This window comes from Pavona decussata, unplaced genomic scaffold, assembly GCF_977016875.1.
Source record: "Pavona decussata unplaced genomic scaffold, jaPavDecu1.1 SCAFFOLD_71, whole genome shotgun sequence".
In the NCBI taxonomy this organism is placed as follows: Eukaryota; Metazoa; Cnidaria; class Anthozoa; order Scleractinia; family Agariciidae; genus Pavona; species Pavona decussata.
In genome coordinates, this window is record NW_028145490.1 from 1250157 (window position 1) to 1278050 (window position 27894).

Sequence of the window (27894 nt, forward strand, 5' to 3'; positions counted from 1 at the left end):
AATTGATATACGCATTGAAATCTTCGATTATTCATCAGTTAACAACTCCACTTACTTTTTCACATGGAAGCATGTGGCAGCATATACCGTCATATATCAATAAGGATTTCTAAAGTTTGTTTGGTGTGTTTTGATCCTACGCTATATCCTTGGTGTATATAAATTTTGATGTCCGCTAACTTTCATATATTCATTCGTACGACTACGCGCGCAAATCCATCCTTGAAAACATGTCTGGTCGAGGAAAAGGAAAGGCGTACGGCACCAAATCAAATAGCCGCTCATCCCGAGCAGGGGTTCAGTTCCCTCTCGGTCATATCCATCGTCTCCTGCGAAAAGGAAACTACGCGGGGCGTGTTGGGGCCGGTGCTCCAGTGTACTTGGCTGCTGTGCTAGAATATTTGAATGCTGAGATTTTCGAGTTGGCGGGCAACGCTGCTCGTGACTACGAGGTGACAAGAATCGTGCGCCGTCATCTTCAGCTGGCTGTGCGCAATGACGAGGAGTTAAACAAACTTCTCGCCGGTGTCACCATCGCACAGGGAGGTGTTCTTCCCAACATTCAGGCTCTGCTTCTGCCCAAGAAGACTGAGAAGAAGCCAAAAGTTTAAGCAAGCTGTAAACTTCAAGACAAAACGGTTCCTTTAGGAGCCACCAAATAGGAAATGAAGCCATGCCTAACATGCTGCTATGAATTTCTACTAAGGTCATATTCAGACAACCCTAATTCCCGTTTTTATAACGTAGAACGGAAGATAAGTTTTAACTGACACAAAAGTCCCTTAAAAGAATTTAATTGAAACATAAGTCCCTTATATCATTGCTTTTATGGACTTGAGTAGATTGTTTCACTTTGAAAATACACTGCATTCATTTGCATTATTATGAAAGGAACAATTTTAAATCAAAATTGTGCGGCTCCAGTCGCTCTTCGTAAACTTCAAAAGAAAAACGACTGTTTTGTTCGATAAACGCACTCTTCTTTCAAATGCAAATTTTGATCGCTTAAAAACTTTTGAATTTGCGCACGAATTAATGACAAGGTCTTCTTGTTTTACCGCAAGCTAAGTCGTTCTGCTGTTTTTCGTGTGCCAGTTGGCTTACTTCACTTAGCTTACCCTCATGGTTAACGAGAACGATCTCACTTGCTTTAAACTTTTGAAAACCGCATGCAAATCAGGGTTTTCATTCAAAATGCGCCAAAGTTTAGGCTTTTGTCTATGATGTTGGTCCTCGTCAGCGAAAATTTTGCCGCTCATAGTAAAATATGCTATCGCCTTGCAAATACAGGTCATACAGTTATCCCTCCCAACAGGTGGATGCAGCCGTTTTTTGATGCTTCCTTGCCTCGGCTGGTCCCGAAGGTTTTCTTTACCTCAAACAGCAGCGACCACAGCTCGCGTTGCGTGCTTTCGGTTCCTAACCTGAAAACCCCCAGCTCGGGTTAATGGAGTCAGTGCGGGCATGTTAATTTCCATGAGGAAGTAAAGGTTGTTGTTGTTGCTGCTGTAATACTTTACTGGTCACGACTTTCATATTATTTGGTGGCTCCTAAAGGAGCCGTTGTTGTTGCTAGCGGAATCTAACCCGCTCGATTGCCAGCAACTGTTCGGGAAATGAGACCACCCTCACCCCCTGAAGGCAAGAACACGACGCGTCTCTTCGTAGATCACGCCAGAGATTCGGATGACACCGCCACGGCGAGCAAGACGACGGATGGCTGGCTTGGTGATGCCTTGGATGTTGTCCCGAAGGATCCTTCGGTTACGCTTGGCGCCTCCTTTTCGTAAACCCTTGCCTCCTTTTCCGTGACCAGACATGTTGATTCTAACTGAATTACACCTGAAATGCACAGTTTCATTGTTTTATATATAGGCTAGTCTGACCTCTCAGAAAACACACCCAGGTGATTCGTTATTGGTTGGTAAAAGACAAAAGAGAGTCAAGGGTCAAATTAGACATTGGTCGTTTTTATACTGGAGGACGCATTATCCACGCCCACGAAAATCCCTTCCACCCGACTAACTGCCCCTGGGGACGAACTTGGGAAACTTGTGCCCGTCTTTATACTACAGACGCTTAACCAGACAAACAACAAATGTTTGCCCAAGTTCGTCCAGGCGGATAATGTGTCTCTAGTATAAAAACGGCCAATTACATATCTTTGTTTTGTTACATGCAAGTCTGGTGTGAAGGAAAAGTCTTTCATATTACACCCGTACAGCATATACATAAGCCAATCAAAATTCAGCTGAATGCATCAGAATACATTGTTTATCTTGTGCCGCTCGCACTTGTGTTTTTTTTTTTTTTTTTTTTTTACAGAGAACGTTCGACATTAAAATGCTCAATTCAAACTTTTTTCAAAGCCTTCTAGCTTTTTTCAGTGCTCTGATCATGCAACAGACCTTCACATTATTTTCGGATCGAAAAAAAGGCAAAGACCCGTGAAATTATATTCACAGTGTCAATCAACCAATAAAATCCCTCAATTCATAACCAATAAGAAAGAAGCTCGCCAGTTATAAAACGATTGCTTGTTATCAAATTCAGTCTTACAGTGTATCACAAGAGATGACCCATACAAAACAAACTGCCCGTATCCACCGAGCTGCTGATCCGCAAGCTGCCCTTCCAGCAATGGCCAACTTATAAACTATCACAAATTTCTCACAAACTACAAAATGCTTCAGACAACGATATCTTTGATTTCGCTTTGTCATTAAATTTTCAACATCTTTAACACCTAAGGACCGATCCGAGATACATTTCTTGGACGAGGCATTTCCCGTTTCACGAACGCTCTCTTGATTCCGTGTGAACCTCTTTTCAGAGGCGCTCGCCATTTTGCTTTGCCCTCTCGTAGTTTGAACGCAGAGTTAATGGTCGCATGAAATGTAGCGAGGTTTTGAGCCTTGTTGGATTTCTAATGAGAGACTGAGGGGATTTACAAACTCGTTTAACAAAACACGATGGTGCACGAGCGAGTTTGAATTCTCTGCAAAATCTCGTCGTTTCTTAGGGAAGTTTGTAACCCCTACTATCAGGCGTTTTATTTTTCTCTCTGAAAATTTTGAGACAAGTCTTGTTTACTGAGAACGCGCGTGAAGGAGAAGGTTCCAGAAAGTCACTAGAAGCTGAGAAGATTTAAAACTCAGGGCTCGCGACAGTTGTAGAGATTAAGCCGCTCGCGCAGTGGTTGATTCACATCTGCCAATCTCTTCATGTCCTGATTCCTTCCGAACCCATGGATAAATGATTTATTGTTTTACAACACCTGTGCTACTGGAATGGGGTCTGCCATTAAAAATAGAACTGAGCGTTTCAAGCTACAGGCACCTGCCAGTCTTCCTTGTTATGGTGTGTTTAGTGTGTCTGAGCATATTCAAAGTAAATAGCCCAGCGTGGATCCAACCCGGTTTCCACCGTTTTACAGAAAATGGTGAGATATTTGACAATACTAAAAAAGATAGTTTTAGAATAAAAAAAACACCAATGCCTGTCAGGATGACTTGAAAATCCAGGGATGACACTTTCAAACATTTGCAAAATCAGTCAGTCATGACACATACCTTGCTTCTAAGGTGTATTGCCTGGGAAACCTATAGGTAGTGATAACTCAGAAAATGGTGTCAAATCAGCTCAAAATAACAAACAGACAGTAGGCAATACACCTCAGAAGCAAGGTATGTCATGTCATCCAATATTTGTACCTCCTAAACCCGATCGTAATTTTTCCCATTGGTTGGCCTGTGCAGTAACAGAAATTTTCCCAACCTGCGTGGTTCCCGGTCAGCGGCTGCTCGCAATAAGGGTGACCGAGGGCGACCCTGGAACCGAGTTAGGAAAAACATCATTGCGCAAAGAAGACCGATTGAAGTAGTTTTACGTTCAGCTTGTTGCAGAAATACCTTCCTATCGTTTCTACAATAGTATTTTCGTCTGTCTTTGTTATGGATGATCCTGCACTCCTTGGTGAGTAATTTAGATTTTGGTTTTTAATCGTAAATTCGTCCCTTTCTTGAAAAAAACCATATAATATACGTAAGACTTAAACTGGTATGAGAAAATTATGTAAGTTAATTAGAAAGTGTTTTAATTTTAAATTTGTTGTCAGTTAATTTTTTTCTTAAGTTGATTCAAACTTCCACGGAGTACTTTGATAACGGCAAAGTTATTTTGTGTCAATCTATTTAAATACACCTTAGCTGTACACTATTTGCTGTTAACATCTTAATGCATGTGAACCGGCCTATGACGTAATTGACGTAGTGTAGATTACAGTAGAATGTTACATTTGCTCAAAACTTTCATGTAATCATATCAGTTCTTAGCCTCCAGGTGATGTTTGCAAGCATCAATACCCCCAAAAATACAAACAGTACTAAAAAGTTTTGTCCAAGACTAGAGTAATGTTCATACTCCCCTAGACACTACATGTGATTTGCAGTGTATGATGTAATTAGGTCCCAAATCTCCTTGTGTAAAACTTGTGTGATGGGAGGAAACATTAATAACATTAACACTCAACTAATTCTTTTGCATGGTATTGCATGATTTTGATCTCTCTGACATCGTGTTGTGGCCACAAATGACATCATTTGCCCATCTACCTGTGTACCTATAAGTACTATCTTCAGTTAGTATTAGTTAACCCTTTAACCCCTAATGTCAAAGAACAAATTCTCCTATCTTGTTCCTTTACTTTTTTACAAAAGAACTGTGGAGAAGTTATTTAAAGATCAAGACAATTCACCTTGGGTGACCATATCCTTAATTCTTGTGACCTCAGGGGTTGAATAAGCATTGGTATTACAAGGAGAAATTTGATGCTGATCACTGTTAGGGATTAAAGGTTTAAAGTACATGCAAAGCAAAATTTATTTTTGTGCAGTCATTCAAGTATAACATTTGAAATGTAAGATTCCAAAGTTTGAGATGTCTAGGCTGAAACTTGATGATTTTACAAGCACAGATAGTTGGACTATTTTGACCCCAAAAGTGGTTGTTCAAATCGTGCAGTCAAAATACAAAAAAAAATAAATAAATTTTAAGATGGCAGATTTCTACTAAGTGTCTTACCCTGTGGTTTTTGTTTTCCCAGCACTTACACCACGCACGGTGGATGATCCAGAATCAGCAGCCACACGGCAGCTTGTAAACCCAGAGCGCGTCCATAGGCATGAAGATCCTTATGACCTGGTGGTGTTGGCACAAGAAGTACAGAAGGCTGATCAGTTTGTAAGATGTGCAGCTAGTAATAAACTTATCTTGATTGCTGAACAGATTCGACATCTTCAAGAACAGGTAAGGTTGCAGTAATATGATCTGTTAATTACTCTACTTCTGCATCATTTTGGTTGTGTTTTTACTTGGACAATTTTAGCTAGATAAAGCTGGAATAGTCCGGAAATACAGTGAAAACAGTTCGTCTTTTGTTTAGCGAGTTAACAATGCAAGCTGTTTTCATGAGAGAAAACAAGAGATTATCTTGCCTTTAAGACCGGAAAATCACCCAGAGTTATACTACCTCACGAGATGGTATAACTTGTCCTGGTAAATACTGCAGCCAATCACATTGCACGTAGTGACAGCCGCCTGTCAAGTAATTTGGCAATGTTATTTACTAGACGCTAGTTTCGTGTTTCAGTTCGCCTCGTGGTTTACTTTGCGAAACAGAAAAACAACAGATGACTTCAACAATAACTCAAAACCAAAATTGTGGTCTTGCTGGATAAGCCCACACGGCCTTACCCTTACGGCGATGAATGTTGTTTTGCCGTTGGACAACATTTCGTTGCATCCTCCTCATCTGTAGAGACGTTAACCGCATCCTCTGAGAGAAACTCCTTCTTTTTGGCATAAATATAGTGAGAATCAACATGAAAGAAGTTATTAAAAGGGGTTCGTCTGCTGCCATTTTTGAAAGTTGTGCGCTTTTGTAATTTGAATATTTAATTTAGGGGCTCAAATTCCGGGTTAAATTGCACAATGAAAACAGATACCATGTTTAACTAGTTAATGTCAGTCTGTAAACAACCACCAAGAAAGAATGTTCAGCTAGTAAATTGGCCTTGTGAAAACACAACCTTTATTGGCAAACATATACCACTCTGTGGAGGCACAATAGTTTAGTGACTTTTGATCAGAGGGTCAATGGTTTGAGGCCAGGTTTGTTTCTGCATCGCTCTGTTGTTTTATTGGACAAGACACTTTGTAAAAAAATCTGCGAGGTGTACAATGGGAATGAATGAGGCCACTTATTAAGCCTTTATGGCTTTGTTGTTCAGTTAAGGATCATGACTTTTTTCATTTTTTTTCAACTTTTTAGGCCAGAAAAGTCTTAGAGGAAACCAAGCGAGATGCTGAACTCCATCATGCTGCTTGCAACTTTAAGAAAAGGCCAGGTCAAATGTATTACCTGTACAGAAGAGCTAATGGAACAACATACTTCTCTATGCTGGCACCAAAGGTAAGAAGTTAAACGTGTCATTTCTATGTTTAACCCTCCATTCTTCTCTCGTCAGGGTGTACAGTTGTTTAGCTAGAGCTATTGTCAATGATGATACCTTTTAACCCTTTAAGCCCTAACAATGATCCACATCAAATTTCTCCTTGTAATATTAATGCTTATTAAACCCCTGAGGTCATGAGGAATTAAGGATATGATCACCCAAGGTGAATTTTCTGGATGTTTTAAAAACTTCACCCTGGTACTTTTATAAGAAAAGTATGGGGACAAGATAGGAGAATTTGTTCTTTGATATTAGGGGTTAAAGGGTTAAGATTCAGAAATCCAGGCCTTCAAATGTCATGTTGGCAAATATGATGGTGGCTCCTTTTGCTACCTTGTATACATCGTGCACATCTCCGGATGGGCTGAGAAACTTGGGTTTTTTAAGGATGGTCTCTAGTATTACAAAATAAAGTATTTTTGCTCAGTTTATGACTATGCTGGAAAAGCAGATCTTATCAAGTGCTATAAGAATCCAAAAAGAAAATTAGGGGTAACCATGCCTTTTTCAAAAATATGTCAGCTTCCGATATAGACAACAATAAACATTTTTGGTAAAATTTTTAATTAAAAGCTGTTTAAATTATTGTTGCTAAATTTTCTTTCTTTCACGTTCTTACTTTAATATTTTTTGCAAAGTTAACACTGTTAGTTTCTTCATTATATCTAAGTTGTTTTTTGTAATTATTAGGCAATGAAGTTGGATTAAATTTAACTTGATTTGATTTTGTCTGATTTTCAATGTAATTATAACAATTACTGTAAGGAGAAATGTCATGTTGATCCATCTTGGTGTTTTCGCAGGAGTGGGGTCCAGGTTGTCCCCATGAGTTCCTGGGAGCTTATCGCCTTGAAGCTGACATGTCTTGGACTAAAGCTGAAGATGTAGAACGACGTAGCAAGGACATTGCCTTGGTTGATCAGTTGTTATCAGCAGAGGTACCAGCCATTGAATATGTTTTACCATCAAGTAAAGGCAATGGCTTCTCTGCAAAGGCTGCTCTTAAACACAAGATTGTGATTGAAGATGTCAGTGACAAAACAGAGCCAATTGTGGAAGAACCAGCACAGTAAAGGAGAAAACGTACCGCAAGCTTTTCAATCAACATTGAGCTGCTAGATATCACAGACACATCATCACCATCATCATCATCGTCGTCATTGTCATCATCATCATTACCATAAAGTTACTAGTGCAGTATCAATAACTGAAATTAATTTTTAGTAGAGAATTAGTTGCTCAAGTGTAATGTCCAGTGAATTTGTACTTCATTGGATGAATGAAGTCATAATTTAATAGGTGAAAAACTTGTACCCTTGGATATCCATAGGACTATATATACCAATAGTTTTGCTGCTTATAGTATTGCAATACAGAAATTGAAAATGCTTTCTGGATTAGAAGGTGAAGCCAGGTTTCATCTGTATTATACCTGCTGATGGTGCATCCTGCATAACTATCATGAATAGAAATTGAGAGCAAAATTAATAATCTAATGATTGTTTTAGTACAGCGCAGCTTTATGATGTTTTTACGTGTTCGGGGTTAATGAAAATTGAGGTGACCAGTAAAAACACGAAGAACAAAACAACTAACTAACTAATAATAATAATAATAATAAACTAAAAAAGGAACAACTTTGATTTTAAGGCTAAATCTACATCTGTGATAAAATATAAAACCCTTAATTTATTTTTCAAATTCAGTGATAATTACCAAAACAGTTTAAACAAAGAGAAGTAGGCCGGGTAAGGCATTTGTGGGGGTGGATTGGTTTTCCACTGAACTAAGTAACCTTCAAATGGGACGTTTGTAAACTAACTTTAGAAAAGATTAACAACTATCCTGTGAAACTGCGTGGAATATCGCCTTTTACTTAGCCATACAGCCTTGTTGGCTAAAATCAGGGGATACTCCGCAAGACTTATTGTTTTATTATTCAACACATTAATAACAAAGCACAATTTTATTGCAGAAGAGAGGATCTTTATTTTGTCATTTTTCTCCCGACACACAAAATTACGTATATTGCAGGATATCTGTTGACTGCGGACAACGACCATGACCATATATTTTGGACAGTGTTACAATATGTTGAACAGTAATTAACAACAATTATTATTCCAAGAGCGAGAGTTGGATAGCACAGCACCAAGTTGGCCATAATCATCTTGTACCCAACAAGTTCAAGTGAAAATTATATATGGTTTCTTAAAAACAACCACAAGAAATAAAATTAAATGCTAAATCTTGCTGATTTAGTAACATTTTCTTTTCCCTCTGACGCATACTATTACCATATTTGTGGGGCATGGTATAATGGCTCATATGCCATGGCTGCCAAACCAATCAGAACTCTGGAACTGTGTTATTTAATGAAAATTTTTTTAATACTTTTTAGTATAATACTCTTTTTTTCGGGTGATGCCAAAAGCACAGTACTGTCAGTTCTCAATTTTGAGTACATGTTATATCCAGCCCTGATGGCATCACTTGAATCCATACACAGTCATGATATACTTTTCAAGTGGTCACTCTGATTAGAATATTTTACCCAATGTGTTACCTTTATTAACAAGAAGTTAATTGTTATATCAGTAAGTCTGTTTAGATAAAAAGTATTTATTTCATTTATGTCTGGTGTGTTGTGGTGATGTAGAGAAGGTTTCTCATAATTCAAATGAAAACGTTTTTCACCAATGCCCGGTAACTCTTATTTCAAAGCTGTGTTATATTGTTAATCTGTGTTTCTCCTTTTTGAAAAGCACTTTCTTTGCTGGTATCAATTTACAGCCCGAAACCCCAAGAGAATTCAATGCTAGGTTAAAGCTTTACCCCTCCCCTGAACCATTAGGCCCAGTTTATATATTAAGTCCCAGAGATATAATGTCATCGGAGGCGATAAGGTGGGGTGCCCCAATGAACGTTTCTTTGGGACGACGCAATAAATGAGTGAGATTGCAAAGCGTCAAATTAACAGATTAAAACAGCAACAAAGTTCAACATAGCGTTCTTATTCGTGAGTAATATTATCGCCGTGGTAGATAGGCCTGTCGTGGCACATATGGTGAACCCGTGCCCCATCACCTGTACAAGTGTGTGGGATTTTCCCCGCAAGACGGCCACGCGTCTTTTTCGAAAAATCGCGTTGCCTGGTCAAGCCAAAAAAAAAAAGGCTCCGTTTGAGTATTGGCAAAAAACCTCTGGGAACGTTCCTGTTACCTGCCCTATAAGGTCTTCTTTTCATCCCTTTCTCCCTAAAAGCTTATAAAATCAGTCGACTTTCGCAAGCTTATTTTGCCGTTTTCAACTGTTACAATTACAATTTCAACTTTTGATCGCGTCATCACTACAGTTGCCCCAACAAATGCTGAAAGTCAATTATTTGTAAACTGGACTATTTTTGTTGTTACTGTTGTTTTGTTTTTTTTTTTTAATTTTTATTGAAATGGGTGGTGTAATTGCAACTAGCGTAGAGTACATACAAATGTAGTAAAGAGTTCATTAACCATATTATCCTTGAGTTTTCCAACGATAGCTCGCTTCTCCCTTAATATTCAGGCAAAGTGCAACCAAATCGTCAAAAACTCGTTTGCTACATAGAAAAAAAATGACATTTTCTTGAAAATTGAAAATTAAGGAAAATAATATTTTTAACATTTTGCTTGGGTTTTGAGACGAAAAAGAGTTTTTGAACGAAAAAATAAATAACATGGAAAAAATCCTGGCTTTGATGTTTTCGCCTCCTTTTTCTTTTTTTCTCTTATTTTCTGTTGTGCTTCTGTTGACCTTTTAGATGCCTTTGTTCACTTCGAAAAACTATAAAAGCTATCGACCCAAATATTTCGGGGAAGATCTGAGATGGAATTTCAGGGGTAACCAACGAGAACATTTAAGCAAAATACTTTAAATGTTCATTTTCTCATCAGTTCGGATGCCTTTAGCTGAAAATCTAAGTTGCAGAAAGAGAGAAACGGTTACAGAAACGGAATTTTATTCCACGAATTTATTGGTTGTTGGTGGTGTTACGAAAATGTTGGCTGATCGTTTTGTTTGTTTTTTTTTTTGTTTTGTTTTTTTTTTGTTTTTTTTATGTACTTTTTACAACGACGCTTTTTAACCCTTCAAAACAAAAGGACAGAAACAGTATTATATACGAAATTTGCTTAAGAAAACTACAGAATTTCCTTAATCGCGACAGAAATTCGGCCTTACGTAAGGCAAGCCGAACAGAGCCCTTGGAATATGGGAACAAATTTGTGAGGATCGCGTGGATACCTTTGATTCTGGTAATGAAACAAAGCTATTAAAAAGAGAAAACCCTCCTCAAAATCGCCATTGTCAGGACTGACGTCTCCTCCTAGTCTCTCAACTTAAACCAAGAAATGAAGAACCGTCCTTGATACAGATTTCTACAGGTCTGTGAAATTTGAGGTCATAAAGTCAGAAGTCCATTGCAAAATTTCCATTTCCCGCCTGATTGCACAGATCATGTGATTGGTGCAAACCGCTGGGTGAATATTCATTATGTAACGCCTATATTTCGCCATATTTCTCAGTCTGAAAACCCTGCTGGTAGACACTGGAGAACACCATGGCGGAGGGAAAGTGAGTTCATTTTTCCTAGTTTTTTTTTAACATAAAACTGCGACGCAGTTTCGCAGTTGCGATTTTCACTAGTTTACGAGCCCGTGATATGTTGTGACTGACATATGAAGTCGTTCTAGAATGGCGGCAGCGAAGTCTCTGATCTTCGGAGAGCATGCAAAAATGCCTCCGGACAGGCAGAATTCTAGATATCGTCAAAATGTTGATCGTCTTTCTATCATTTCTTCTCATTTACATCGCAGAGCGGACATTGCATTGATCGGTTTAGCCGTAATGGTAAGTCGTGACTTGTTTGTAGTTGTTGCATGGTGGGTCAATATAAAGTCTTGCACATAGTTTTTGCTTGGTATAAATCTGAATAATTTCCATAAAATATCATGCCGTACATATGCATCATTTTACAACTTTACACATTTCAACTTTTTGATTACAGGGCCAAAACCTGATCCTAAATATGAACGATCATGGATTTGTGGTAAGATTTTAAGCTTAATATTATTCTCTAGTTCAATTCCATCTTGTCGATGCAAAGTCAATACTCTTTCTTGTATAGCTATTTAGATTGTCTTTTCTTGTTTATATATTAGGAGGTATTTAAAGGTAGGCTTCAAATTCCTCAGTAACGGTTGAAAATTTAAGATTTTAGGTAGCATTCAATGTAAAAATCTCATATTTTCATTATAGTGTGTCATTTAAATTCTTGAAATCTCACTGTATGTGATAATCTTAGATATAGTGCCCCGTTTGAAAACCCTTGCATGCACATGTAAATGAGTTGGACCACAGTACACGTATTCTTTTTATCACTTTGTGGTCCAAGTTGTAAAATCATGATGACTGAGGTAAATTATATGCTGACCAATCAGACCCTAGTATTTGATGGCTTGCTTTTAAGCCATTGTTTTCAATTTACAAAGTCCAATATTTTTTCCTGTTATGTGTCAATGATTGCTGCACTATTGTTGTCTTGATCAAAGGCATGTTTTTAGAAAGCTTACTTCAAGTAGAAGTAAAGTAGAAAAAAATATATGTAGTACGGTATTTTCTGAAGGGAGGGGGTGGAGTAAAACTATATAACAAGCATATAATATATATAAACAGTGAATAAAATTCCTTGCTGGGTGGAACAGAGTTCTCACCTTTACCTTCTTAAGGTCCTTTTAAACAGTTTCAACATTTGCTTCAACATGCATTCAACACCGTTATAATTTGAACCAAATGTTGGGGGGGTGGGGGTTGAACAGGTTGTTCAACGTTGTTGAAAGCTAAAAAAGAATGATGAAAACTTGTTGAAAGTGTGTTGAATCAAATTTTAATTGGTTTAAACTTTCATTGAACATCGATTCAACATTTCCTTTGTTTTTGAAAATGTTGAATGGGGTTGATAGCATTTGAACACTTCATTCATTTAACATTTGCCCAACATCTGTTCAACTTTTGTTGAATGAGTTTTGGACAAATATTGAAACCATTTAAACGGGCCTTAATTTACACAGCTTTTCACTGACAGGCAATCACTGAGTTTCAAAAGCCAACTCAGTTACGATAAATTATTGTGTTTTTACTGTTGTCAACCATAATTAACAAAACAACTAGCAGACTGTAAAACTATAGAAATTGACAAAGTGATTTGAAATACACATAACACATGGTGTTTTGACCCCAGCGAGCTAAACTTCTCTGTGTTTTGAGATGTACATGACTACCATGATTGATAGCAGTGAGAGACATAACTGTTTCAATCTGTTTGTTGATTTATGGCCATTTTTGAACAAGTTCCTAGAGGGCTCTTTGGTGTTCCATGGGTAAACAAATTACATTTTACATTTTTTACTTTACAGGTGCAACTGCAATAGGCAGATCTTCCCGGTGCTATGGGATGAAACAATAATTATTAAGCAACAAGGAAAACAATAATGATTCCTCGCGAAGCGAGGGCCGAAGGCCCGAGCGTAGCGAGGTTAATAAATTTGTCGGGCCGAGCCGGCCCGAGCGGAGCTAAGCCGCGCGAATTCGAGCGAAAAATATATTTATATATGTTGATATATGTTTATATCTTTGAAGGTGTCCGCACAATGACGTCAGACTGTCTGGCGTTGTCTGGAGCAAAATTTGCATACACCGAAAAACATATGCGTGCATGATCAAATTTCAACTGCAATGTTCATCAATATTCACTGGATACAGAACTATCTCTCCAGAATCTTTTCCCTTTCTTTTAGAAATCTTTTTTTGTGAAATAGTGCATTAAAGAAATTACACGCTTTGTGGCCGCGGTAAATAATTTTCCGTGGGAAATAAATTCATCGAACACGACAGCGCTGCACGCCCGTTGTACATTACGTCGCGACAGAAATAGATTTTCAACCACAAACTAGCCCGTGGAACTACGAAAACACTATGCTCATAAAAAAAAATTCTTATGCGCCTTTTAATCTCCTCGTTTGATGCTACAATACGTGTAAAGAGGGCTTTCCACCCAGCCCCAGCTTCGCGAGGTTTTGCGAGTCACGTATTTCTAGTAGTAATTATAATAACATAGGTGTTCGTTATGTGTCCTAATAGTAGATTTGCTTCTGCCACATTCTGCCATATAGTAATCATTACTACAGTATATGTTTTCTGCATAGTAGGCCCCTCTGCCTGCCATGTAAACAAATACTGTATACTCTTGTGTACTGAAGGAATTGAGGATCCTTAGGAGCTTAATTGCATGCAGTGTCGCAGAAGAAGATCCAAGTTGCTGGTGATGTAACATGATATATCTCTTAACACATCTTGTAATGCTTTCGTAGGTGTGTGCATACAACAGGACTGTAGAGAAGGTGGACAGATTTTTAGCCAATGAAGCCAAAGGTATTTCATCAGATTTTTCTTTCCAGCATGTTGATAATTTTTGTATGCGGTACAATTATTTGGTTAAGGACACTTGAGTTGTCTTGAAATGTGAAATTATAAACGCCAAGCCTTCCTGATTAGAGTTTTAGCATGCAGTCTCAGAGAATGCATAGCAACAAGCGAGGACAGAAGTTGTCAAAGTATTTTCATTGATTATTACGGTAACTTTCCAAATTTCAAAGTAGTTTATCAAGCTTGATGTTGAAGGTGCACCATGTATTACAGTACTTCAATTTTTTCATCAGCTTGTTATTTTTTTACGAACAGGGGTAAGAAAGGTCAAGGTGAAAATGTAGAAAGTTACAATATCTTTCCCTGGAATTGTCACATTTCAGGATTGCATTCACAGACTTGATTGGCAGATCCCAATTCATTGGGGTCTGGGAGGGAGGAGGGGCAGGGGAGGGGTAATTAGAATGCAGATTCTGCAAGAGCTCTTGTGCATGTTTAAACTTGTTCAATTGCTCTTATATTTTACCAAATCTCTTTTCAGGAGATGAATGCAATACCTGCTCTCATTATTAAATGGAAATTTGTATGACATGCTTTTGATATTCCAAGGCGAAAGGGTTTCTTGAGGCAAATAAAGAAAAACTTGAAATTTTCTCTCAGTAAATAAATATAGAATTTTGTTTTGGTCAGGCACAAAAATTATAGGTGCTCACTCTTTGAAAGAAATGGTAGCCACTTTGAAAAAGCCTCGCAGAGTTATGATGTTGGTGAAGGCTGGCTCAGCTGTGGATGCTTTCATTGAACAGTTGGTAAGTTTTGGACAGCATAATCCTCAACATTAATCCACACAATTGATAAATTATGGAAGTCTGGAATCACTCCCTTGACAGAAGGGAGAGGAGATAGCATGGCCTGACCTGTAATCCAGAGCTCCTGGATTCAAGTCTTCTCTTTGACCCCTTATTAGATTTGTTTGACAGTAGTTCTGTGTTGAATGTGGAGGCAGTCGGTGGTGTAGTGATTAGTGTGTTGGAATTTCAATCAGAAGATCAGAGGGTTGGTGTTTGCATTACTTTGTTGTTTCCTTATACAAGAAACTTTGCTTGAGGTTCTCTCTCTTCACCCAGGTGAATAAATGGGTTCCAGCGACATACATGCAGGGGGTAACCCTGCAATGGACCAGCATGCCAACCAGGGGGGAGGGGTAATACTCCTACTTGCTTCAATCTTCATGCTAGAGAAACTGAATTTAGCTCTTCTATGTGAACCACTTAGCATTGTAACATTCCTTCTCTCTTTTACAGCATTTCCGATTAATTATGCTAAGCTACAGTGTAATTAACTCGTCTGACACTTTTAAATAAAGTGATAGTTATTTTATTTTTTAACCTCTTATGAGGCCACAGAGTAATGTTAACATCCAGTACCCAAATGATCAACTTAAAGATTGCTATATATACGCTACAACTACTCCATTAAATTTGTATAAATATCTTCACTGTATTTTTTAAATTTGGTTTAATAATATTTTATTTTCATAGCTGCCTCTTCTTGAACCTGGTGACATCATCATAGATGGTGGGAACTCTGAATACAAAGATTCAATTGTAAGTACTTCAAGCAGGGTAACTCAGAGAATAACTTCTTATTCAACTCAAATAAAGTGAACAAAACTAGGGAACATAACTCACCAAAAAGTTCTTCCAACTAACTGCACAATCCACTGTACAGAAAAATATGGTGGTTGTACACTTTTACCACAATACCTTACTAACCAAACACAACCAGTATAGGTACAAAGAAAGCCTTTTTTTTTTACAAAATTTGTCCCTGTACTAACAACATTGTGTATGCTAGGTTTGAAGTTTTGAGAACTTTATGCGCAGTTTAAGGGTTTTTATATGCTAAGAATTATCATGGGTAAATGTACCTGTCGCAATCTTTTTCAATACTGTGGATTGTTCAAGGTCTGGAATTTTTACTTCCAGCTGAAGTCTCTAGAATTCCCTCTTTCACCTTAAAATTCAAATAAAGTATGATTGTTTTTGTGTTAATAAGTGGTGATAAAACAGTTTCCTTGTCCATTCTAGGTCTGTGTCGTCCTTCTTTTCTGCTTAGTCATGATCTTAAACATTTAACATTGTTTCCACACAGAGGCGCTGCAAGGACTTAGAATCTAAAGGGCTCCTGTTTGTTGGTAGCGGTGTGAGTGGAGGTGAAGATGGTGCCCGGTATGGTCCATCTCTCATGCCTGGAGGATCAGATAAGGCCTGGTATGTTTCTGTATGATATACTTGCTGATCTTACCTGGATAACAGTTCTTTGTCAACACAAACAAAAAGTTCCCTTTCTTCACTTTTGATTCAGATTTTGGCCTCAACATCATTGAAGGGATCTGACACTTATAAGGACGGTGCCTACTAATACCAAAGTATTGTTGCTCGGTTTATGACTGCGCGGGAAAAGCAGATCTTAGCAAGGGCTATTGGAATCCAAAAAGAAAATTGGGGATAACCACGCATTTTTTAAAGATAATCAAGCAACAATAATTCTAAAAAGCTGTAAAATGTAAAGGAACGTAGGGCATTTTTTTTCCAAATTGAAGCTTTATATCTCTGAAAAATGCATGGTTACCCCCATTTTTTTTTTAACTACTAAGAGCACTTGTAGGTTCTGCTTTCTCCACTTCTCCACATAGTTTTAAACCATGCAAAAAATATCCCTGTATTAGTAGGCACCACCCATAGGAAACCCTAGTATCTTGAGATGCACAGAACATATGCGCAGTAACAAAAGTAGGCACCGTCCTTAAGTCTTAAATTGGCGTTATTGACCTTTTTTTAAGTTTATAGCCAATTGTGTACCATATAGGTAGAAAAACTTCACATAATTCTAAAAAGAGCAGCAATGGTAGCAAGTTGAAACTGTAACTAGAACAAGAAATCCAACTTTGACACTCACCTTTAAGTGAGTCTGGCTTCCTTGGATTTATTCATTAAAATGCCACCTTTGAAAGTTGGTTAATCAAGGTATACAAAGTTAGCATGGGCAGAAATAAACATGGAACTCATTTTCTTACATGTAATAATTGCATTATTAAACTTTCTGAATGGCCGTACAAAATTGGCTTATTGTGATGAAGAGCCAAGTTTCATTAGTTTGGATATTAGCAGTCCACTTATTGTTGATCCAGTTGGGCCAACATAACATTCTTCCAAGAACATTGTTGTCCTTTTTTTCTCAGAAATCATGTGTATATTTTCAGGCCACACATCAAGTCAATCTTCCAATCAATAGCTGCTAAAGTTGGATCTGAGCCATGCTGTGACTGGGTGAGAATTTTATTCAATTTTTCTTGGTTCTCTCTGTTTCTCAGTGCAACAGTTGAAAGAGTTTTCTGATCAGGAATAAGAAGCAGTGGAGGGAGTTTTTTAGACTCTATTTTACCACAGGCAATAATGAATGATGAAATTAATAATAATTATTTTACCATGATTTGACTGCTTTCTAGTAGAATCACATAATGTGACCTCTCATAGGAAAACATACACTACTGGGTATCCTTTTGAATGGCTAAAACCATTCACTTGCCACCCGCCAGCCGTTCAAACAGCTACTGCTATGGATCCACTCAGCTGTTCAAATGGCTATGCCATCCATTCACAAAAAATCGTCAGCTGTTCAAATGGCTATGTCATCCATTCACAAAAAGTCTTCAGCCGTTCACTGTAACAGTTTCAAATGGCTTAGAGAACTGTTCTTCATCCGTTCACTAACCGTGCATTTTGCCGTTCAAACTGGTATCTGTTAGTGTACGTTTTCATGTGAGAGGTCATATAATTACAGTGCATATGAATTGCAGAAGGGCTGTCATGTTCTTCACAAACTGAATGCAGGTTACATACAGTACTTGTACAGTAAATTAAAAACGTGCTTTAAAGCATTTAAGACCATTTCATATTAGCCTCCCGTGCAGTTCTTGTTGGTGTACCGGTAGTTGTTACTCAGCCATTTTTAGAACAAGGGTAATAAAACTCCCCTAAGAATGACTGCATGGCAGACGAACTACAATCAAGGACAAAAGCACTTGGGACAAATGTAACAAAGAATACACGGATTAACTGTTAGTGTTATTTATAACACATTAACTCCCCCACACAATGCTACAACAATGTTACAAAGTTTCTTATGTGGGCTCAATTAACGTTGTTAGGTTGGCGGGGGTTGGGGAATGGAGATTTTTTTTTGTGCATATCATGTTTCTTTGGCGTACATAAGGAAACACCTTAAATGTGAATTTATCCCAACCCTTTTGTCCTTGATTGTAGGGACTTGCCCCATCCAATAATTGTACAACTGTCTGTTCGCCTATATTCCTCAAGATACATTGTAGAGTGTCATATCATGTTTTATGAACATGTAAGTTGTTAAAAGATAGCATGCACTACACTTGCATAATCATTGATCTAATGCAAAGAGGGGGTGGGGCAGGGGAGAATTTGAAAGTTGACTAAATGAAGATTCAAGCTATATGATAAGGTACACACAATCATCACACAAATACCTCCAATCTCTCCTCAATTCACACCAACTTTTGTGAGCCCAATGCTGCTTTTTTTTTGTTTTTCTTACAAAATGACTTCAATCAAACAATGAATTGTGTTTATCTGCCACCTTACTTGCTCTGTGTTTACATAACCTTTTGTCTAAAAGGCTACAAGAAGTTGATACATGTTATTTTTGTGTCTTAAGGTTGGTGGAGATGGTGCAGGACACTTTGTTAAGATGGTGCATAATGGTATTGAGTATGGGGACATGCAGGTAATGTTTTCGTGTTTTGAAACAAATGTGCTTTGAAAGGTCACAGCTTGTTGATTTACTGTTCACACTGATTGTTTTTGTTCTTAGTTAATCTGTGAAGCTTATCATCTCATGAAGAATGCACTTGGAATGTCACCGGATGAAATGAGCAAGGTACAGTATTCTAGTGTACTTTCATGTGATTATACTTGATTTTTACACAAATATCTTGCTTACATAAAATTACTTACTAAATTTTTGGTGGGAACTGTCCACCCATGTGGTGATTTTTTTTATTTTGTGCCAACCAAGATCATTCCCCCCCCCCCCAACACTTCATCCACCCACCCCCTCCTACAAAATAGTCCAAATTGACCCACCACCACAAACATAATAGCCCAAATCAACCTACCCCTCCCCCACCAAGAACAATTGGTAGAGGTAAAGCCACACTAAATCCTTAGTGGATCAAATGGAAGAACTTAACATAGCGGTAGTTTCTGTGGCATGAAGCAACTAGGAAATGAGATTTGTTGACCCATACAGGAGACCAGAAGATTTTTTTCTCATCTGGGAGAGTTGGCATGTCTGCTACCTCCATCACTCAAGCAGTTTAAAGTGCCCCTAACCCTTCAATTTGTTTTCTTTTGGTAGATTTCCATATCTGTGAAGAACTCATTTTCGAAAAATTTTTTTAGAAATATTGAATCCTTTTTTTTTTACAAGCGCTAAAAGTTACTGAGTTTTTTAAATTTTTGCGCGCTTTAAGCCCCGCTGGACAAATTTTTGTCTCGTGGGCTCATTAGGAACGAGCCAATGAGAAGCGTCCGATAGTTGACACTTTCTTAGCTGTGACGTAAGAAAAGGACAGCAGAAGGATTCAGAAGGAATCCTATGCATGCTGATTCTTTTCTCTACATTTCGAGAGTTGCTGCATCCAAAAACCACACATTTTTCAACCATTTTCTCTGTTTACAATTGAAGCATTACCGCGAATCTTCGGATATTTTTGCACGATGTCCTTTTCTTACGTCACGCTCCATATTTGGCCGAGTGGGGGACTAATGCGAACAATAGGTGAAAATATCGACAAGACTGCCTTCACTTCTAGCGCTCGTAAAAAACAAAGGATTCAATATTTCTCAAAATTTTTTTTCGAAAATGAGTTCTTGAAAGATATGGCAATCTACCAAATGAAAACAAATTGAAGGGTTAGGAGCACTTTAAGGCCTGGGTTTAAAGGGTGTTCAGAAATTATGAATGATCCCCTATATCTTCGGTTTGTCTGCCTGGAACAAGATGAAATTTTCCCTGAACATAAAACTCGATGTTTTCTTTTGCCTTAATGCATAATTTTGATCACGTGACACATCACGTGACCAAAAAATTAAAATTTCGTAAATTGGCGATACGGCGGCGAATTTTCTTTACATAGATAACTGAATTAGTGTTTCCGAAGTAGATTTAAAATATTGAACATCCTACATTTGGAATGACTGTCCTCAAGTTTTTAAATTGGAGAAATTAACAATCAAAGGTTGAATTGTGGACTAAGAAATGACCTTTGTCCTAACAAATTTTTTCTGAAGAACAATGGACGATCATTCCAAACGTGAAGGGATGGAGATATTTAATCTGTGTTAGAAACGCATTTTTGCTTGATGTTTTCTCTTAAAACTGTCGCCTACCTGTCAAATCTTTGCTTTTTTTACGAAAACGATCACATGATCTATAGCACTACTTATTATGCTTAGAAATTTTAAGAATGATAAGACCTTTTTATCTGCCAAATTTCAGTTCAGTGTCATTCAATTTGTTAAAGTTATCTCGAATAAACCACTTTTCCTCTTAAAAACCCTTAAACCAGGCCTTAAACTGCTTGAGCAGTTGGAGGGTCAGTACAATCAAACGAGCCTCACCACCATAGCACGACACAATAACAAGGGAAAGATGGAATATACACACTTGGGGACATGTTGAAGGGTCGTGAAGTGGAGATATGTTGCAGGGACCAAATTTTGTCCCAGCTACATGTCATATGACCCAAATTTTCAAATATCGCATTGTGTCCACTGCTCTTGCAAACTGCACCCACTACATTTAATCAATCAATCAATCAACCAATAAGAACCAATAAAAATGTATTCTTCATCTGTCCCTGCAATATGCTGTCTATGTAGTGTCACGAAGCAGCAAATCCCCATTTCATGTCCCTATACATGTTCCCTAGTGTGTCAGGAGAAATATAGCTAAATGTATTGTATTTAAAATTTGACCTAAATCTCTACTATTTTGTCTTTCAAGGTGTTTGAAGACTGGAACAAGGGAGAATTAGACTCATTCTTGATAGAGATTACAAAAGACATTCTTGCCTTCAAGGATTCAGATGGTGCTCCACTTGTAGAAAAAATTAGAGATTCTGCTGGCCAGGTGAAAATAACCTTTTATATCTCAAATTAGATTGAATAGCCTGTGTTGAGTGAGTGTCAGTCTTACTGTGTTTGATAGTCTCCTTTCACCATAAATAGATAATTATTATTTTCTTTTTTTCCTTGTGGTTTAATTTCACTTCTAATTTGTCACAGAACAATAAACGTTCAAAAATTAATTTGTAGTGTAAATGATTTTCTTACTTTCATTATAATAACTGTTGCAAAGAGTCTATACAAAAATGGCTGACATTGTAATAGTCTTTTATTTGCATTCAAATTAGCCCTGCTAACCTCCTTCTTGAGTTCAAAAATCAAAAGAATATTTTACCTTGAACGAGGCTAGTAGGGCTAATTTGAATGCAGACAAAAGAGCATTAAAATGTCAGCTACTTTTGCATAGGGTCTATTTATGTAAACTTTTGAGCTTTAATGTATTGATAGATGTTTTTCCCTGTATTTTCATCAGAAAGGAACTGGCAAATGGACTGCAATCTCAGCCTTAGAATATGGAATGCCAGTAACTCTCATAGGTGGGTGTCATATGCAATTGCTGAATAGACAATTTGCATATATTAAAATTCAGCCTGAAACAATGAATATCACTGCGAGGTTCCTGGGAATAAACCCATATAAACTCTATTATTCTCCTGGAGCTTTGAAGTGATGTTATTGCTTCAGACTGAATTTTAATATATTGAAATTGGGCTATTTGTGAAGTGTATTGACAGTTTGTTATCTCCAGTGGCCGAGTAAAAAGACCTTGTTACTTCTTTAGAAAGAACATTGACAAGTTGGAAAGCATATACAAGTGAAAAAAGATGGTTTTGAGCTTGGTAGTGAAATGAGAAAATCTAAATTCATCATCTCAAAAGCTGCAGGATAAATATCACAATTTATGAACTTTCATGTAATAATAATAATAATAATAATAATAATAATAATAATAATAATAGTAATAACAATAATAATACAATAAAGAATTGAAAAATTGTCAAATACTTGTGAATTGTTCGTGGCTAGTCTGACGCAGCATTTCGTCTTGGCCAAGAGACTCTTCAGAGACCTTTAGAATTTGTAGGCAAACTCATTGAGCATCACGCTCAAAGTTCCATTCGCAAATTCAAGATGTTAGCAGTCTGGCCCTCTATCGCAGAAGGATTCCCAACCGCACGTACACAAGTTGAAATTTATACAATAAAGAATTGAAAAATTGTCAAATATTTGTGAATTGTTCGTGGCTAGTCTGACGTGGCGTTTCTTCTTGGCCAAGAGACTCTTCAGAGACCTTTAGAATTTGTAGGCACACTCGTTGAGCATCACGCTCAAAGTCTCGTTCGCAAATTCAAGATGTTAGCAAATTTCAACTCGTGTACGTGCGGTTGGGAATGCTTCTGCAATAGAGGGCCAGACTGCTAACATCTTGAATTTGCGAACGGGACTTTGAGCATGATGCTCAACGAGTTTGCCTACAAATTCTAAAGGTCTCTGAAGAGTCTCTTGGCCGAGACGAAACGCCGCGTCAGTCTAGCCACGAACAATTCACAAGTATTTGACAATAATAATAATAATAATAATAATAATAATAATAATAATAATAATTATAATAATAATAATAATAACATTCTAGGAATGCAGTGCTCAATGCTCCTATATGTAGCCTATGACCTCACTAGCCTCAAGTCTTTCAGTGTCCTCCATTTCTATGAGAAAACCGGTTGTTTCGGTGGGAAGTAAAACTGGACAGTCCTTTTCATTGGACATTTTGGGCAACAAACCATGTTTTTCATCAAAGAGCATGGCACAAGTGGGCTGAAGCAAATGGTACTTTGATATGTCAGTAATTCCGGTAAAAACCAAAAAAAGACAAAAACAAAAGAGGAATATCTCTGAGGTTTTGTATTCCTTTCTTGCAAAAAAATTAGAATGGACCATTCCTTTTGTTTTCTTCTACCAGAGCAACTGGTGTTTTCTTACAAATTGAAAGCACTTTTCTGTTAGCTCAGTCCTTAGAACATCCCACCATTGTATTGAAGGTAATGGCTTCAATTCCCGTTGGAAGAGTCCTCAAATTTTTTCTTTTCCTCAAGCTTGTGACAACATGATGAATATTACTTACTTTCTTATGCTTACAAGTATTGCACAAGTGTAAAGACTAATTAGTTTTATTTTTCATTGTCAAGACTCAAACCCTACTCTTTCACCTCCAATAACCAAGCATGTTTTGTTGCCCCCACCAGGTGAGTCAGTCTTTGCTCGCTGTCTATCCTCACTTCAAGCCGAGCGAGTGAGTGCCAGCAAGGAACTTAAAGGACCCTCCACTACAAAATACACAGGCGATAAAAAGGAATTCATTGAGCATGTCAGAAAGGTATGATTTTCTTCAACAGGCTTTGTACTCATTCAAACATGATTGTATGAACTGTGTTTGAAATCGTCATTCCTTGATCTGATTTCTTTCAACAGGCTCTGTATGCATCCAAGATTGTCTCTTATGCTCAGGGCTTTATGCTGATGAGAGAAGCAGCTAAGGAGTTTAACTGGACACTGAACTATGGTGGCATTGCACTCATGTGGAGAGGAGGATGTATTATTAGGAGGTAAAAAATAAAGAAAAATGAGAAATGGGTTCATGTGACCCACAAGGGGCATGGGTCAGATGCCCTAGAGGGTTCCCAGAGTACAATGGGAGTAGAGTGAAAACCGCAAACTGTTACTCAGGAAAATTTCATTTTGGATCTTGTACTTTGTCAGGCGATGTATGAACTTTCAACTCCTTCATAGAATTTTTCTCAAGGTTTGGAATGTAAAGGTTTGTCAATTGGTTTGATTAGTTTGTGATTATTGTATATTTTACTTTGGAGGGCCACAGGTTCGTTAGCTTTAAGCTATTAAGCCTTAACCTCATTAAATTAAGACCTTACTTACTCATTTACTTACTAGACGGTGACTGTCACATAACAATCTATCTCGACACTTTAAAATGTGACTGTCACCACCTCAAGTCATGTGACAAATCTTTACACTCCAGTGCTTGAAAAATATTCTGTGAGTGAGTCGAACCCTCGTACTTGTCTAAAAAATTTCATTTTGGAGCATGATTGAGTGAGTAACTGTTTGCGATTTTTATTAACACGATGTCCAGGATCTGCAAACAACATCTTCAGTAAGAGTAGAATGGTTAGTTGGGGCATTTAGAATACATCATTTTATTTCTTCAGAGATCCTGACACACCCGTGCGTTGTGCAAGAATCAAGAATGGAAAGTTCACTGGCGAGCATTATTACGTGCTCCACCAGATCTTTGAAAAGAGTAATGACTACTTGTAGTCCTGGGAGGGTTTCACCTAAGAAAATTAGAGCCACATTTTCTAACAACTGTTTGCTTTATCATATATAGCACAGAGTAAGGTCGCGTTCTATTGAGTGTATTCCGGAATAAGAATAAGCAGAATAGCTGTTGAATTTCTCTTTTTAGGTACATTTGGGAAGACCTTTCTTCAACCTTTCGGTGCTACACAATAATTTAAGAGCCATTTTGTATTCCAATAACTCCAAAAACCTCTCGTGAAGAATTTCTAGTAATCATTGCATGTATTCCTATTCCGGAATAGGGTCAATCGAACGCACCCTAAGTCACATTTCTAACTCTTGTTTGTTTACTTATTGTTAATTTTTACAGTGCTTTCTTGGGTAATATCAAAGAAGCATTTATCAAGAATCCAAATCTTCAGAATCTGTTGTTAGATGATTTCTTCAAAAATGCCATTCACAAATGCCAGGTACGCCACAAAAATATTTCTAAACCCACAGCTCACAAGCAATTTTTCCTTGCACAGTCCACGCTTTTCTTCCAAAAATTCTCCTTTTATTATTTCACACATACATTTATTTTTTGTAGGATTCGTGGCGTAAGGTAGTGGCAGCTGCAGTGACTCTTGGGATACCAACCCCAGCATTCAGCACTGCCCTCGCATTCTATGATGGATACAGGTGAGAGACATGACACAAGTATCGATTCACATTAATTTTTGACGCTCGAACTTTTTTCCCATTTTAACGTTGATAAACCAGTTTGAATTTCTTCAACTGATTTACTTTACTTGGTTCAAAGTCTCACAACATATACCCAGTCGTTATTTGTTTCATTTTATGGTAAAGGATTGATTAGTTGAATTAAAGGGTAGCAAGGTACAGATGGTATTAACGGAAGAGACCTGATAAAAGAGCTGAATCCGCCCAAACTACCCTGCTTACCCGGCATCAGTTGCATCTAATATGCCCCACTCAAAATCAACTTGATAAAGACAGAGCATGGGCCAGGCCTCGGTTGTTCAAAGAGTGGATAACTATCCAGTGGATAAATCGCTATCCAGTGGATCAAATGTACTCTAACCAATACATTTTATCCACTGGATAGCAAGTTATCGGCTGGATAATGTTATCTGCTCTTTGAACAGGCAGGGCCAGATATAGAACTTACGGTTCCTCAAATCATGTTGTACACTTTGTAACATGCATCAATTTTTGGTTTAATGTTGTTCCTAGGTCGGCTCGCCTTCCTGCCAATCTTATTCAGGTATGTCAAAAAATACCTATTTATGTTGCGACAGTTTTTATTGAATGAATACAGCGATAAGTGTTTGTCAACCAAATGCAAATTGTTTCTCAACTGATTGATTTTAATATGATTCTTGATCGCAGGCCCAGCGTGACTATTTTGGTGCCCATACCTACGAACTGCTGAGTAACCCCGGCCATTTTGTGCATACCAACTGGACTGGGCACGGGGGTTCAGTATCATCCACCACGTACCAGGCCTAGACTCCAAGGGACCAGGAAAGAAACGGAAGGATATTAGACCGTTCGTCATTTTGAAACTGGAGCAAGTATAGCGCGAAATGCAGTGTTTGTAAGAATACGGAGCAATTGTCTATCAAATGTTTCTTAAGTCAATCAGTAAAGGTCGGTTTCCGTGTGATCACTGCGATCGCTCAAGGAATAACCTGTGATCAGGCTGGACTATGTCAGTTATATTTCAGTAACACTTTGAAAAGCCGAAATTCACACTAAAACCAATGGAAACCTAAACAACATACTAGTGCAGTGAAGCTAGTTAGAAGTGTTCTCGGTCACGGATGCCGATACCCTGGGTCCCGCCGATGCGGTTATTTGCTCATTTCTATTTTTTAGACAATGGGCCTCTGGAGCCAGGGTAGGATGCTGAAGATGGAAATGGATTGCAACTTGAAAAAAATCGGTCAATTTTTTCAACGAAGAATCGATAAAACTGATAATAGTTTGTTTTCCCTTTTACAAAATCATTTGGTATCTTTCTCTTACTGTAATACGAGCATTTCAGCAGAGTAAAATCGTAAAATCGTAAAACGTAAAATCGACATGACGTATGCCCGTTTAAGACTTTACAAGAGAGCAGCTATATTTAGGTCAACAATTATAGCCATTCGACGATCAACGAGAAGCTGTCGCTCGCTAAGATCGATTTCTTTCATGTTTCATTCTGTTACCCTTATTTTCATTTTCATTTATTTTTGGCAGCGATCGCAGTGATACACGATAGCCATGCGTAACGGTACTTTTTCTCGTGGAAGGTGAAAAATGGTTTTTGAAATTAATGTACGGGAAATGCATGCTTATATATTCTTAGTTTAGTAATGGTAAATATTTTAGATAGACAGTACAACACTTGACACTGTATTTTGCGTCATGTTTGCTGACCATTTTCTGATGATGTATCAGAATTGGACAAACAATGATAGTAATGATTAATATTTAGGTGCCTCTTATAGTCGTTCTATTTTAACCGTTTCTCTACTGTCAAACTCCAGTAAGCGCCCATTGTCTGTTGTCTAACGACACTGGTAGGATTGGAGATCATCGTAATATTAAATCAAAATAATTTAGCAACCAGTGTGTATTGATTTGACTGTATGGTTTTTGAAAACACGCTTTCTTACGTAAGTATAGCCGCCTAGAGCTGCTTTGCGTCAAAACCACAGCAGAGATAGAAAACAATCTTTCTAAACGGAAAATATGACAATGACAAGGCTCTGAAATATGGCGTCTTCTCGTGTCGTAAGGCCTCGTTTTCATACAATTTGCTGACCAAGGAAACGTAATACAGCCGCGCTATCGTCGAGCGGCATTTGCATTGGAACATGCGTGTTCCGAAATCGCGAAAAATGGACAGTTGAAAAGAGGAAGAGAGTCAGGTCGCTTGTGAGGAAGTTTACCGTGTCTTGTGTTACAGGCTACACTGTTACGAAGGGTTTATCAGAACGTGAACGTAACCTTCTAGCTATGCGTTACTGCTGAATTATACTTCTAAAAAAATGGAAAACGGGGGATACGCCACAAGCCTTTTATCAGTCGGCCGTATTCTCGAAATATTCATTATACACTAAATGTCTGGCCCCTCAGGGAAATAGTATTGATTGCCCTCGAGTTTCAATGTTTCCCGAGATGAAGTCGAGTCGCCACACAAAAAGAAACAACCAAACAAATAAGCGACATTTTAACGCAACTTTGCTCTAAAACATTAAATGTTAGACGAAATGACCCCCAAATACCCGTTGATGTAGAATGCCAAACGGAAGTAAGCGACTAGTTGATCTTTGAATAATCTTCGCAATTAATATGACTGTAAAAAGTAATTGTAACATTTGCTCTTA

At 37.8% G+C, this 27894-nt stretch overlaps 2 protein-coding genes and 1 pseudogene across 2 annotated transcripts; all 3 read left to right on the top strand.

Moving 5' to 3' along the window:
• Window positions 1–178: 178 nt before the first annotated feature.
• On the top strand, window positions 179–652 carry LOC146477233 (histone H2A pseudogene; annotated as a pseudogene).
• A 3182-nt stretch (window positions 653–3834) lies between these two features.
• LOC146477234 (uncharacterized protein C1orf50 homolog) lies at window positions 3835–8765 on the top strand. Its single transcript, XM_085113685.1, has 4 exons — window positions 3835–3975; window positions 5105–5307; window positions 6332–6472; window positions 7319–8765. Exons 1-4 carry the CDS (start codon window positions 3954–3956, stop codon window positions 7586–7588), a joined length of 636 nt encoding a protein of 211 aa, XP_084969811.1. The 5' UTR covers window positions 3835–3953; the 3' UTR covers window positions 7589–8765.
• A 2275-nt stretch (window positions 8766–11040) lies between these two features.
• Window positions 11041–27130, top strand: LOC146477235 (6-phosphogluconate dehydrogenase, decarboxylating-like). Its single transcript, XM_085113687.1, has 18 exons — window positions 11041–11123; window positions 11366–11399; window positions 11557–11598; window positions 13919–13979; window positions 14664–14782; window positions 15515–15580; window positions 16128–16246; window positions 17239–17305; window positions 18726–18794; window positions 18882–18947; window positions 21078–21203; window positions 21672–21735; window positions 23443–23573; window positions 23669–23802; window positions 24885–24984; window positions 25104–25195; window positions 25751–25781; window positions 25907–27130. The coding sequence occupies exons 1-18, from the start codon at window positions 11110–11112 to the stop codon at window positions 26024–26026; spliced, it is 1455 nt and encodes a 484-aa protein (XP_084969813.1). The 5' UTR covers window positions 11041–11109; the 3' UTR covers window positions 26027–27130.
• The last annotated feature ends 764 nt before the right edge of the window (window positions 27131–27894 follow it).

What these genes read in the sequence shown, in the direction of transcription:
- LOC146477235 (XM_085113687.1), top strand. An exon ending in TTAGAGATTCTGCTGGCCAG is followed by an intron (nt 21,204 to 21,671) that starts GTGAAAATAACC and finishes TATTTTCATCAG; the next exon opens with AAAGGAACTGGCAAATGGAC. An exon ending in TTCCTGCCAATCTTATTCAG is followed by an intron (nt 25,782 to 25,906) that starts GTATGTCAAAAA and finishes TCTTGATCGCAG; the next exon opens with GCCCAGCGTGACTATTTTGG.
- LOC146477234 (XM_085113685.1), top strand. Translation starts at nt 3,954, where the DNA reads ATGGATGATCCTGCACTCCTTG. An exon ending in GGATGATCCTGCACTCCTTG is followed by an intron (nt 3,976 to 5,104) that starts GTGAGTAATTTA and finishes TTGTTTTCCCAG; the next exon opens with CACTTACACCACGCACGGTG. An exon ending in TCTCTATGCTGGCACCAAAG is followed by an intron (nt 6,473 to 7,318) that starts GTAAGAAGTTAA and finishes GTGTTTTCGCAG; the next exon opens with GAGTGGGGTCCAGGTTGTCC.